This window comes from Passer montanus, unplaced genomic scaffold (assembly GCF_014805655.1).
Source record: "Passer montanus isolate IOZ18808 unplaced genomic scaffold, ASM1480565v1 scaffold22, whole genome shotgun sequence".
Classification (NCBI taxonomy): domain Eukaryota; kingdom Metazoa; phylum Chordata; class Aves; order Passeriformes; family Passeridae; genus Passer; species Passer montanus.
Genome location: NW_024366815.1, coordinates 6,684,900 through 6,698,869, shown reverse-complemented (window position 1 = coordinate 6,698,869; position 13,970 = coordinate 6,684,900). Strand labels below are relative to the sequence as shown.

Here is a 13,970-nt window from a genome sequence, read left to right as displayed (position 1 = left end):
TTGGTGTTTTTTTTTTTCTTTTTTTTCCTTTCTTTTTTTTTTTTTCTTTCTATCAGACAGTGTTGCATGCAGCAAGGATTGATGTTCTGATGTTCTTGTCCTGAGAAGAGCAACAAAGCTGGTGATGGGTGTGGAGCACAAGCCCTGTGAGGAGCAGCTGAGGGAGCTGGGGGTGTTTATCCTGGAGAAAAGGAGGCTCAGGGGTGACCTTGTCACTCTCTACAGCTGCCTGAAAGGAAGCTGTGGCCAAGTGGGGGTCAGTCTCTTCTCCCAAATAACAAGCAACAGAACAATAGCAGACAGCTTCAAGGTCCACCGGGGCAGGTTTAGTTTGTATATGAGGAACAATTACTTCACTGAAAAGGTGATCAGGCTTGGAACAGGATGCTTGGGAATATGGTAGAATCACTGACCCTGGAAGGGTTCAAAAAAACTGTGGATATGGCATCCAAGGATATGGTCTAGTGGTGAACACAGAGGTGCTGGGGTAACAAAAAAAACTGTGGATATGGCATCCAGGGATATGGTCTAGTGGTGAACACAGAGGTGCCAGGGCAACAGTTGGACTCAATTATCTTAGAGGTCTTTTCTGACCTTAACAATTCAATGACCACCAGCCCAAATCACAATTACTGACCGTAAATTCTGTGGAACTGATGGTAGGAGAAATGGGTGTGCACACCTTTACAAACGACTAGATATCCTGAAAGAACCAATCAGGTTCTGGAAGAATGGGTGTGGGGGTACATATTGGAGGGGAGATATGTAATATGCGGATCTCTGAAAGGTTGTATCTTCCTAGTACCTCACCCAATGGGGAAAGTAGGAGAGTGTTTAGAATAAATGGAGGCTGTGTCTGCTAAACACTGGAGAGATTCTAGATGGGTATGCCCCAGTGGTATCTGCTTAGTTTTAATTAAAGTTGATTTTTGCAGGACTCCTCTGTCTCTCTGTGGATCCTGGGCTTTGGCAGCATGACTTTCTGCACACTGTTAATGGCTGTGGACTTGCCCCTGGTTTGTCTGCCTGGAGGAGCTCCTCCGTTTGTGCTGTGAGGTTACGAGTGCCACCAGACAAACACTACAGAAACAGCCCTGGCCACCCACAAGGAGTCCTTCTGGCGCACAGTATGCCGTGGGGAACAGCTGCTGGGGGTCCCTCGGCAGCACTTTCTACACTCCCCCGCCCCGGCGAGAGCCAGCGCTCTCCCGCCCTGCTGCCCTCAGCTTCCGCAGGCAGAGGTGACAGCAGGCCCCAACCCCGAAAGCCCGGGGCAGCATTGAAACGGATCCGTGGCTTTTACACGCCAACTATACCTGTACTGTGCACGTTGTACATGTTTAACACGTAAGGCTGAGGACGAGCAATGTTTGCGAACATTGCAATCCCGATGCGCGCAGAGCTGCGAGCCCCCCTGAAAATCCGGCTCGTAAAGTGCCGTCCCCAACACTGCACCCTGAGTTTTGGGGCAAAGCCGAGGCATCTCCCGCCTTCGCCACCACCCGTGCGGGAAAGGAACCGGCGGCACCCGGCCCGACGGCGGGAGCGGGCCCGCGGCGCTCCCGGCCAGGCCGCAGGGGGCGGTCCGGGCCCGGCGCCTCTCTCGCGGGCGCAGGCGCCGCCGTGGGCCCGCGGTGGAGGGCAGCTCGCCCCGGGACGGCGGCTCCATGCGCTGCCAGGTAGGTGCCACCAGCCGGCGACCCCGGGGCCGGTCCGGCCGGAGGCTCGGCCGGCGTCGGGCAGGGCTGCGGGGCTCCCGCTGCCCCAGGCCCCGATAGGCAGCGGGAGCGGCCTGGGCGGCGGGCGCGGGTCGCGGATCGGCGCTCACTCACCGCCCCCCGCCCTCTCCGCCTGTCCCCGCTGTCCTGACAGCCGGGGCAGGAGAGACGCGGCTGAGCCGATCGGCTTCGAGACAAGCCTGGGAAAGCTTTTCTTGGCGCTGTGGTTCCGGTTGTGTGGTGGTATTTTGGGAGCGGTTTCCTGGGCAGGCCCCGGCCCTGAGCGCTGTTTGTTCCCCGGGCAGGTCTCGGTGCTGTATTTCGCCAGGAGCGCAGAGCTGGCGGGGCTGCGCTGCGAGACCCTCTCGGTGCCACGGGAGATCACCTCTCTGCAGCTCTGGGAGGAGATCGTCAAGGTCCACCCCAGGTATACAGCAAGTTACCCTTGGCGTGCACGAAGAAACGCGGATTAAAAAAATTATTTTTGTAATACAAATTCGGTGTTTTGCATTGGGGTGGAACACACAGCAGTACTTCAACAGCATAAAAACAGTGGTGTCACCTTCTTTTGGTAACCCGCACTAAATGCTTTGTGTTTTGCACAGCTGGAAGTGTTGTAGCTTTATGTATGCACAAGGAAAGCCCAGGTGCAGATGTACCCAAAACTGGGCCTGAGAATACATGTGGCCCATTGTCCACGAGGGCTGTGGCAACCTGAAAACTACCATTTTATTAGTATGTGGAGAAGGTGAGATGTTGGAAGGAGGGATCAAGCACAGCCAGGGCAATAATTGAGAAACAAATGATAATATGTGGGTGTTTCCAATTGCTTACGTTAGACATTAGGAAGAAGTTCTTCATTGAAAGGATGCAAAGACATTGGAATGGGCTGCCCAGGGAGGTGGTGGAGTCATTGTCCTTGAAGGTTTTTAAGGAAAGGTTGGACTTTGTGCCATGGTCACAGAGTGCTGTTCAAACATAATTGATTCTGTGATTAACTGTACTGTAAGCCATTGGTCTGAGCCCATGCACACTCTGCAAGGCACGTTAGGAAGGGAACTGAAGCCCTCACAGGCTTCCAGCCACTCAGCCCTGGCACAGCAAATATGGTCAGCTCTGAAAAAGACCCACACCACTGTTGCTTGCATTTCATAAGGAGTCTGGTCCTGAGAAAGTACGGTGTATGCTGTAAGGGTCTCAGCAGCATTGGTGCTCTTGGGGGTGTCAACAGAAATGTCCCCTCTGTTCAAAACTGAGGGAAGGTGCTCAGTCCTTCAAGAATGAGTCTGATGGACAAAGATGCCACACCATTTTTGAGGGATAGAAGGGAGTAAAAAAAAAGTAAGGTATAAAAGAGGTTGTCGTCCTCAGGATTTAGTGCTCACTGCTCTGGAATTTCCGTAACTTTGGACTTCGGTGTCCAACTTTTCCTTTAGGCACAACCTTTCTTTAACACAATGCTCTCAAACACTGTGAAAAACAATGAACTATTTAACATTGGTGTCTGTTTCCAAGTGAGAAACTGTTCACAAAACACTGGACCAGGGACCTTTTCCTCACAGAATATTGAAATAAAGTGTGTTTGGGTGCTAGAGGCAGTAGGGAACGCGTATATTTTACTTTGCAGCCTTTTCGTCTATGTCAGAAGCAGCAGCAGCACCCTTGGTCATTTTGCTGCAATTTGTCAACTTTGTCCTTTTATGAATGATGACTTGGGGCAGTAGAATTTTCTGGAAAAACTCAATATAATTGTAGGGCATTGACCACAGACTTCTATTCACATTGCTAATGGATATTCAAATTGCAGCTTGAGTCTACTTGACAGTGCTTTTCTGTTCCACACATTTTCCCCAACTAATTAGCTTGCAATGGACTTTAATTAGAGCCTGTCCTTCTAATGGGCACTTCAGTTTCATGGTAGTGCATAGTTCTTTAGTGGCTTGCTTTACTTTCATACAATCCCTCCCTTCACTCTGTTCTCTGAATCAGTGCTACTGTGTTTTGCTCAGCCTGTGCCTTGACTACTTTTGTCTGTCTGGCTGGTAGGAAACAAGGTGATTTTTACTTGTACTCTTTTGGTCTGCTTACTTGATTCTAGGCAATATAGCTGAATTGGCTGTGCCAGATTTTGTAGTCTCAAACAAGAACTGTTATCATGCCTGTGCCATGTGAAGTAAAATGCAATACTTTTTTTCTTCTGTCTTACTGCTATGGCCCTCATGCTTGCTATGTAATTGTACTTAGTCATAGAAATTATTCCCTGCCTCATGATATCCAGAGCTATGGACTCTCACAGCAGTATCTCACATTAAAAATTTGTAGATCTGCCAGAAGACACATTACATTTGCTCTCTTAGGTCTGTGGCCACTCCTTATCAATAGCAGATTTCAGACCCATAAGTACAAAAGACCCCAAGTCTCACAGAGTCTGAGCACCACACACAATGAGAGCAACTCTCTGACTACTGAATCTTCATGACATCTCATGAGCAGCATACCACAATGCTTCTTGGTGTGTAAGAAAATTGCTACAGTCCTGCCAGACTGCATCAAGACAGTATTTCCTTCTAATCCCACATTGGATAGTTGCTGCCTCTTGAGTTACCAGCTTTTCTATTTTAACCTTCTGGAGTGGGTCTGGTATTGATTGGTCTGTTCTGACATAGGCCTATGACAAATCCAATTCCTGATTTCTGAAAATTATACTGATCTAATTTCTTCTTAGCCATTACAAGAAAATCCAAGACTGGGAGGTGGGTGTTTGTTATATTTTTGACAGTGACTTGGAAGTGAAGTTGTGTAAGTCTCAGTGGTTTTTACCTCAGCTACCCTATACTGTGCACCACTTTGCTGTTTAATGAAATCTCATGGTTAAATGCAAACATTGTTTGGAAACCTATTTGTGCTGTTGCCAATCTCCCTCAGGCTTGCTGTCCTCCGGGATCAAGTGGTATTTGCTGTTCGTCAGGAGTACGTGCTTCTTGGAGATCAGCTCCTGGTCCTGCAGCCTGGAGACGAGGTTGCCATCATCCCACCAATTAGTGGAGGCTGAACCTGCCCACGTTCTGTTAGGTAGGTATCACTTACTGCCTAGTTTCCTGTGGAGTGTAATCCTGTGCTAAAACATCTCATGAATTTGTTGTGATTTGACAAGAACCTTTTCTTGTTTAGGTCTGAAAATGTGATTGCAATTCTCCCTCCACCCCAGTACTCTTGAGAAAACCCAACCTGTGTTTCCGTCTGGTGAGTGCAGTTGTGCTGAGCAGAAAGTGTAAGCCAGTGCACCAGTAAATGATTAACATGTATGCAATAAATGGAAGACACTTGCCAGAGAGGTCAGGCATTGCTTTAAATCTGGGTTTTAGGTCTTGTTACTCTTTCCTGGTTGTTTCTTCCTACCAGTGGAAACTTTGCTTGCTTAAACAAGATAGTAATGAAAAATTTCCTGCCACTTTTTGACAGAACAGATAATAAAGTAAAAATAATTGACTGCTGCTTAGAAATTTTGTTAGTTTGTTGCTGTTGAAAAGGTGTCCTTAGAATAGGTTCATTTCTTTGCATGTTTTCAAGTGCCAGTCCATCTGTTTGCTGTGGCTTGTTCCATTGCTGCTGATCATGTTGCTTCTTATTCTTAAGTGATCTGATGACTGGCTTCTACTCAGATAAGTTCTGTGTGTCTGTAACAGACTGATAGTATGAGGTCCCGAATGTCCTGGAGAGCATACTCAACTTTAGGGTTAGAACTGTAATCCATATTTGTCAGAAATCTCTATTTTAAACTGTTTGATTTGATAAGTCAGAGGGACTGATATTATCACCATGGATTTACCAGTACTACACAGTGGTCTGTGCTGGTTGAATGTACTGTTAAACCAGGGCCTTGGGCTAATTACAGTTGCATCCCACTGTAGCAGACTTTCCTATCAGAAAGAAATATGAATGCAATAAAACCAAGTCATTGCTTGTTATTTACAGTTAATATTCTCTCAGTGAGGCTGCTGAGAAGTGAATTTCATGTGTAGACTAGTTTCTTGGGCAAATAGATAGTGCCTGTGTGGTGCATAAATTGGGGCACGAGCATTGGATAAAAAGCAGTTGGCTGATGCTGGTATCTCCAGGAACAATAACACAGTCTGTTTGGTTTCAGTTTTTCTATTGTGATATGGAAGAAAGCGAAGATGTGCCAAAAGATTTTATCAAGCTCAAGTCTGAAAAACTCTCTGTAGATGAAGTGTCAGAGCTGGTTGTTTCACCATACTGTGGGGCAGTGTCTCTCTTCATTGGTGAGTTTAATATCTATGAGCTAAGTCACTGGGTATGTTACTAGTCTAATAAATGTAACTTAGCATGTCCACATCCCAGACTTGGGGTTATCACATAAATCAGTTCCTGGTCTGAGCCCCTTATGTTTAGAAAACGGGTTCTGAATTACTAGAGCAAGACTATGGCAGCTCTTAAATAGGTACGTGGCTAAAGTGGTGTGGGGCTTTCTGGCTGGTGTGGCTATTGTAGGACTGAACAGAACAGTAGCTCTGGAGTAGAGAGCTGCCTGGGAGTTGTTCCCCTGTCCCCTGGGATGCAACTTGTTCAGGGTGGGAAATGGAATATTGTGGCTACGACAACCACATGTCTACGCCTATATGTGAGGTTCTGTAACTCAGGTCTTAGTACTATTCTACCAGTGGGCTGGTGAAGGTCAGGCTGGTAGCTCTGTAGTGTGCTTAATGTACATGGCACACATATGGAACTGCTTTGTGCTTAAATCTTAGTGCTACTAGGCTCCTAAATACTGGGAATTTAAAATTACATGGGCAAATGCCATTATAACCTTGTGTACCAGTTACCACAGAAGATGTCACAGCCTTGGGCATTGTGGGCTGCAGATCTGTGTAAGGGGTAAACTGAATTCTCCCTTTTATAGTAAAGATTTATCTTGTTCAAATAATCTCATTATGCAGCCATGATTACGGGAGGTTGTTTATGTTTGCACAGTGCTGACCTTACCATAGCAAGAGATCCTGGGTTTGTACTCTGTATTAATACAGTGTGTAATGTGTATTCTAAAGATACAATATGCATTTACTCAGTGCTTTTAGTTGTTAAATTATTTTTGTTTAGGTACTACAAGAAATAATTTTGAAGGAAAAAAAGTGATTCACTTAGAATATGAAGCCTATACTTCAATGGCAGAGACGGAAATAAAGAAAATCTGCAGAGATGTTAGACAGAAATGGCCTTCAGTCAAACATATTGCAGTGCACCATAGACTTGGGTATGTATGTGTGTCCAGATCCCATTCTTCTGCAACTGGAGTATCAATCCTTGTCTGCTGCATGGCTGTGCTTATGTAGTTGCAGAATCTGCAGGAGTGTTTAGAAACCATAGTACAGCAAAGCTGGCTGCAGGATCAAGCTCTTGCTCTGAGCTAAGTTTCAAAAATTTTGTTTTCAAAAATGTGTTTATTCGTAGGTTTACTGGAATCCACACTCAGCTTGGCAGGATCTTTGATGCTGGTGTGATGTTTTGAAAGTGGGGAGATATTTCAGGGAAGGGGAGGCTGTTGGTTTATTTTGCTCTTTATTTTTTTTAAGGTGTGAAGTTGGCAGCACTTTAATTTTTTCCTTCTCTCTTCTGTTGAGCGGCTGCAGAATGTTCTTATTGTCAGATTTTAGTGTATTTATGCTACAGAAAGTCTGGAAGCTTAGGCTGTGGGGCATAGTAATTGCCAGCCATGCTTGTGGGAGAACCTTGAGTCTTGGATGAGCATTTTCCTTTTGATTCAAAACGTGGAATACTAGTGTCTGACATACTCTTGGGCCTTCCCAGTTCAGGGAAGATTTCTTGCTGAAACTAGTGGGATTTGCAGAAATCCTGAAGGAATTTGGGATGTGATTGGAAAGGGTAAGTAAGATAAAAGGCCTGAGGGGTAGTTTCCCTAGATTTCCTCTACAGTCAACAGAGAGGGTGGCTGTCATGGGGGCAGCTCAGAGCATTTAGGCTGAGATTTCTTCCTATGCACTGTGCTGAAGGAGTCTTACTATAGAGGGAGGATTGGGAGATTTTTAGGAATGCTACAACTGAAACACAGAACCTTGTGCTTCTGTTAAGTTTAACACAGCACACCAAGTCGTAAACTTGAGATTCTAAAATTGGAATTCATCAAAAATTTGGTTTCATTGCAAAATCTGCATAGTGTGAGGCAATTAATTTATTCTTTCACAAATTCTTGTGCAAACTGAGATGATTTCTTAGGTTTTTAGGTAAGAACTGGCTGTTCTAACTTGTTATTGTTCATTATTAAGCCAGCTTCCAGTGAGTTTCCTATGCATTGTTACAAGTTAAAAATTTCCCCCTCTTAATTCCATAGGCTTGATTTTAAAAAAAAGAAAGAATGGAAGAAAAAAGCCTATGTCTGGTGGGTTTTTTTATTCTAAAGTGTGGAATTCTAACATCTGGTACTGATTTTGATTGTGGTTTTCTTTCTTTTAAAAAGTGTATAATCTTTTGGATGTGGTTTGACACTTGCTCAGTATGAATGAGTCAGGAGAGCATGTGGCCAGAATACTGACGTGACATGGCTACAACTTTTGGGTGCTCTTGATGTTAAGTGTTAGCTAAAGCTGCTGTTGTTCCTCTTCTCTCCCTAGTGTGGTTCCAATAACTGAAGCAAGTGTAATTATTGCAGTCTCCTCTCCGCACAGAGCAGAATCCCTTGAAGCTGTAATGTACTGCATCAATACCTTAAAAGCATGTGTCCCAATATGGAAAAAGGTACGTTTGGGGACAAAATCAAATTTAGGCCTGTGCTAGTCTTAGACATCTCGGCTACCTTAGTAGCATTCCGGCCAGTAGCAGCTGCTCCTAATGGGTTGTCAGTATCTAGCACCAGTGAGTTTCCTCTATTGCAGCCAGGTGCATATGTGGCAGGTAGAGCATCTGGAAGGTTCTCCTGTACCTGTACCATCTAGCTCCTCTTTATTTTGAAGCCATCCTAGGGCTAAAGCGAAGGAGGCCTGAGCTGTCCTCTTTTGAGTAGTAAAACTCAGTTCTGCACAGGCTTGTGGAAGAATTTGAGTCAGCTTTGCTGTGGACACCATTGCAGTTTGGAAGTAAAAGGAGCTTTTCTTGCCTGTCTCTTTGCCCCTCAACACTGTGGCCATGAGAAAGCACAAAGCACTAAGGAACAGCACACAGTGGAGGGGTGAGCAGAAGTCCCAAAGCTAGTATAGACACACAACTGTGTGTGGAGAAACCAGCCCAGATCTAGAGCCTCACTGTATAACCTCAGTGTTGCATGTAAATAATGAGCATTATCTCTGCCTCCTCTCCCTGGCAGAACTTGGCATGTGGTTTATAGTGATATTCCCCACATTACTTCACTTTGCTGATACCTCCTTGAGGAGATGGAAGTTCTCTCAGAAAAAATAATCAGGGACTCGGAATTTGCTGCTTAGGACTGGACTGAAGCTGGGCAATCCAGTCTGTCCTTAAGATCTATTAGTAGTCTATTTAGTATATCAATGTAATTTTTATTTTAATATTGACATTTTGTTATATCTAAATTCTTGTCTGAAAATGATGGTAGGTAGGTTAATTACAGTAGGTTAATGTAGCAGCATGAATGCTGAGTACTCTACAGCCATTACATAATTTCTTCTAGATCTCTCTGATCTAGAAGTTGAATTCACTTCAGCTTAGGTAGGCCCTTCTAAATTCAGTGGGGATCAGCCTGGGGTTCAGCCCAGTCCATATGTTTTAAGGGTGCTGCCCTCTCTTCTTGGCAGCCAAGTGCTGTGCAGTCCTGGTGTAATCAGTAAATAATAGTGGGATGGCTATTGAGTTGTTTGGCCTGGTTTGTAGCTGTATGTAGCAGACTCACAACATTTCCCATTCTTTGTTTATATTGCAGGAGATTTATGAGGATGAATATTCTTGGAAAGAAAACAAGGAATGCTTTTGGGCAAATTCAGAAAAATAATTGTACTCTTTTGAAAGTAAAGTGTTACTCTTCCTAATGTGCATATTTACCTTTGCCTTTTTACAGAGAATCTCTATGTTTCTAAATGGTTCTAACAGATGTTTCAATTTCAGTAATTTAGTTTGGACTGAGTGAAATGAGTGAGGATTAATTAGGTGTTTTAGGTGTCTTGACCCTCCTTTGGAATTGCCTTTTTGTGCATTTTAACACAGAGTCAGTTTTTAAAATGATCTTCCCTAAAATTTTTTGTTGCAAGGTTTAGACTACTCTGTGATAAATACTGTTCTAATGCTTTTACCTTGGTAGTCTGTGTTCTCTGTCTGATGGGAGGTCACCACAGGACAATTAAATTATTTTCAGTCTTAAAGTTAAGAAAGGTTTAATTTTATATGACTGCAGACTTAGTTTACAAGCTTTATGCTATTTTGACATTCTTGTAACATGAAAGCTACTTGATGTAGATGAACTATTTTAGTGCAGACTGAGAAGAAAATACAAACTATACCCCAGAGTTACTAACTTTTTAGTAGTGCTTTTGTTCCAGTAGCTCTGTCTCACAGAGAGATTTTTACTGTGCAGCTGATGATTACGAGTCCATTGCATTAAAAAAATATGGATAGAGATTGATTCAAAGTTAAAGCTAGTACTCTACCAGCAAAAAGTATTGCCTTAGCAATAACATACCAATCTGTAAATACTTAATGATGTCTAGACAAAATTTTGAAGGTGACTTTTTGGTTGTGTAGTTGTGTGGTGCTGCAGGAAGAAAAGCCCAATCTAGCTATTATTACAAATACACAACTATAGTGTAATTAAATTCAGTAATTTGATTTCATATGTGTGGGGATTAAAAGTTATCAGATGGAATAGTTTTTCAAAGAAAAGGGAGTTTATTGAACTTACTGCAATTCATATATGCATTTATATTCACATTTAAGATTTAACCTTATTACAGTTTTTCTCTTGTTACTGTTTTGAAAACTAGTTAAATGAACTGACGTAATATGCCTGGGTTTCACTGGAAATACTGGGCTACCTGTCTGAGCAAGGTAATTTTATTTTTTATTCTACTGTGCCATGGTAGTATTTAGATGATAAGAGTTCAAAGCCCCATTGTATATGGCATTTCTGCTAATGCTGGGAGGCAGTGTTATCTAGTCATCATTATCAGTGTAGACAAGGCAGATACAAGTGAAGGAAAATAAGGTAATGCAAAATCATTTGCTCAGTTGCTCATATATATGTTCCTACATCATATATAGTTATTTATAATCCAGGTGCAAGGTCATACTACTGAGTCAGGGCAATCCCAATCACAAGTACAAGGTGGAGGGAGAATGGATCAAGACTAGCACTGGGGAGAAACACTTGAGGGTATTTGTGAACAAAAAGCTCAGTATGAGCTGGCAATGTGCACTTGCAGCCCAGAAATCTGGTTCTGTCCTGGGCTGCATCAAAAGCAGGAGGGCCAGCAGGTCAAAGGGTTTGATTCTGCTCCTCTGCTGTGCCCTCAAGAGACCCCACTGGAGCACTGCATCTGGTTCTGGAGCCCCCCAGTGCAAGAAGTTTTATTGGAATGAATCCAGAGAGGACCACTAAGTTCATCAGAGGACTAGAACACCTCTCCTATGAAGACAGGCTGAGAGCTGGGGTTTTTCAGCTTGCAGAAGGCTCCAGGGAAACCTTACATCACCTTTTAGTATCTAAATGGGGCTTACAATAAATTTGGAGGGGGAATTTTCACAACAACATGTAGCGATAGGACAAGGGAGAACGGCTTTAAGCTGAAATGAGGGTAGGTTTAGATCAGATGATAGGAAGAAATTCTTTACTATGAGGGTGGTGAGGCACTGGCACAGGTTGCCCAGATAAGCTGTGGATGCTTCATCCCTGAAAATATTCAAGGTCAGGCTGGATGGGACTCTGAGCAACCTGGTCTAGTGGAAGGTGTCCCAGCCTATATCAGGATGGTTGCAACTAGATGATCTGTAAGGTCCTTTCCAACCCAAACCAGTCTTTGATTCTGTAATCATTGCATCACACACTAGTGAAGCCTCAGCTGTATGTTCTATTTTATCATGTCTGCAAAAATCTACTAACAACTTCTAGCTACACAAAGTAAAATGAGGAAAAAAAAATTTCCCCCCAGGGATTTTAATAAACTTTAATACTTAGTTACTATATCTGATTTAAGTAAATTGTAAGGAAACATACAGCTTCAGGCAGAAACATCATTAAACTGTGCTTATTAAATTATTGATGTATTTTCCTCAGTGGAAGTCAGTCCTTCATCTGCAGGACAGCAGCTGCTCCTTGTGTGTTTACACCTCTACAAACCATTGGGCCCTATTATCTAGGCAGAGCTGGTCAAGTACAAGACTGAGTTTTCCTTTTTTTGGAGGTTGGAGAGAAGCCCTCTGCTGTTTGAATGTCATTTTTCCTGGGAATTGTACAGAATACTGACCACAATCACTTGCTTTGTGAAAGGATTATTTTTCGCTTTAGAAGAGAGAAATACATGAACTTTTTTAATGTTTGGTGTTCATTTTTCCATGTTTATGTTTGCTGTTACCATGCAACTAATTGTGTATTAATTTCACAAAAATAAATGTTTAGCTTGTTTTTCAGTGGATATTTTATGAGTGAAGTAAAACTTATGCAGTGATTCCATAAGTAAAACTTATGCAGTGGTTCCATACTAGTGTTGTGCTCTGATACAGAAAATCAGTGGTATATCTTAGTTACCATTGTTAAATCCTACTTGGGACCCCATGATCAGGGCAATTCCTGAGTTGCAGTAGTGTCTCGTTAGTGCCTTTCTAGCACTGCAGTCTCCTGGAAGATTTTTCCAGGGTGACCTTAAGTGCACCTTCCCCATCAGCAATACAGCTGGGAAATAGGGTGCAGAAAAGAAGAGAGAATAATTGTGTACTTCCCCACAGTGACCAGGAACAATGAATGGAAGAGATGTTGTACTGAGTCACAGTTGAGTGTTACAATGTGTGTATGCTGCCATGGTAAAGACAATGAAATGTCATTTTCTGTCCCTAGCTGTGCATGAGGCAAGTACTGCTTTGTTCTGGAACAATGATATATCAGTCTTGTGTAACTTTGGGTTCTTCAGCTGGCATGTAAAAGCGAAATGGAAATGTTTCTGGGAGGGATGGTGTGCTAATTAGAGGTAAAATGTATCTCACTGAAATTTAAGTCCATGCTCTCAGCTCAGTATTCTGTCTCCCTCTGTAGGACTACCCTCTCTGCTAGGGCAGTATTGTCATAAGAGGGCAGATTACTGTGTTCTAAGATAAATGCTTAAGCTGTGTCTGAAGTGACCCAGAAGCATTTCCAAATTGCCAGGTCAGGGGAAGAATCCCAGCAGTGTCTCACTGTATGTTAGGAAAAGATGTAGTTGTGCTTCTCGCTGTCCACACGTGCAGAACTACAGTGCTGGATGACAGCTACTCTGTGTTATGGTGAGGTCCATTGAGTGGGATGATAGCTGCAGATCTGTCTACCTACAAGGAAGACCCAGCTTTCTGGAATGAGTCCAGATATTTCTCTTCCTGTAGTGAAGGCAAATCCCACCTCTCCATGAGATCAGCTGTGTTGAGTTGGTGGCTTTGGTACATAGGGCGATGTTCCCAGACACAAATGCTACAGACCCAGAGGGTCACCATATGATTCCTGCAGAGATCTGCCAGATGAGGGCTGTCTGTGGAAGTGCATGTATTCAGAGAGATAATTTGTCTTTCTGAAAAGATGCCTTATTCTTGGCTGGCAACATTTGAATACACTGATCCACCCCTTTGTCTGGTCAAACATACATTTACCAGCACTGATTGATTTTAAGAGTTTCCTTTCCTGATTTTGAGCATTGTGCTCTGTTCTCAAGAGAAGCTCAGCCTGATGCATATGATGAAAACAGCAACTGATGGATTGTCATGGAATAGTGGGACGGGGGAGGAAGGGGGTTGTTTCATAAGGGGCCTACCCAGGAGATGGCAGCCGAGAGATGGCTGAGCGGGAGGAGCGGCTCCTGGCCCGCTCAGGTGCTGGCTGTGCTGGGAAATACAGGCCCTCACTTTGGCTTCGCTAGTGAAAGTGGCACTGCTGCACTCAGGAATGTAGCCTTCAGATTGCTCAACTTTGAACTAGATTTTTGGCCTTTCTCTCTGCTCACTTTATGCACAGCTGTTCCAAGTAAGTTGTAGTTTTATAGAGTAGCACATTCAGTTGTTGCTTCAGAAGCATTAAAAAGAAAGAACTGCTAAATC

General features: G+C 43.6%; 2 protein-coding genes across 2 annotated transcripts; both read left to right on the top strand.

Annotated features, from left to right (window-relative positions):
* The first annotated feature begins 1,538 nt into the window (after positions 1 to 1,538).
* On the top strand, positions 1,539 to 8,473 carry MOCS2 (molybdenum cofactor synthesis 2). The gene is made up of 7 exons (XM_039709637.1): positions 1,539 to 1,679; positions 2,024 to 2,145; positions 4,644 to 4,790; positions 4,890 to 4,961; positions 5,866 to 6,001; positions 6,837 to 6,990; positions 8,366 to 8,473. Exons 1-3 carry the CDS (start codon positions 1,668 to 1,670, stop codon positions 4,768 to 4,770), a joined length of 261 nt encoding a protein of 86 aa, XP_039565571.1. The 5' UTR covers positions 1,539 to 1,667; the 3' UTR covers positions 4,771 to 4,790; positions 4,890 to 4,961; positions 5,866 to 6,001; positions 6,837 to 6,990; positions 8,366 to 8,473.
* Positions 1,601 to 12,318, top strand: LOC120502330 (molybdopterin synthase catalytic subunit). The gene is made up of 8 exons (XM_039709635.1): positions 1,601 to 1,679; positions 2,024 to 2,145; positions 4,644 to 4,790; positions 4,890 to 4,961; positions 5,866 to 6,001; positions 6,837 to 6,990; positions 8,366 to 8,489; positions 9,628 to 12,318. The coding sequence occupies exons 5-8, from the start codon at positions 5,881 to 5,883 to the stop codon at positions 9,694 to 9,696; spliced, it is 468 nt and encodes a 155-aa protein (XP_039565569.1). The 5' UTR covers positions 1,601 to 1,679; positions 2,024 to 2,145; positions 4,644 to 4,790; positions 4,890 to 4,961; positions 5,866 to 5,880; the 3' UTR covers positions 9,697 to 12,318.
* Positions 12,319 to 13,970: the final 1,652 nt, after the last annotated feature.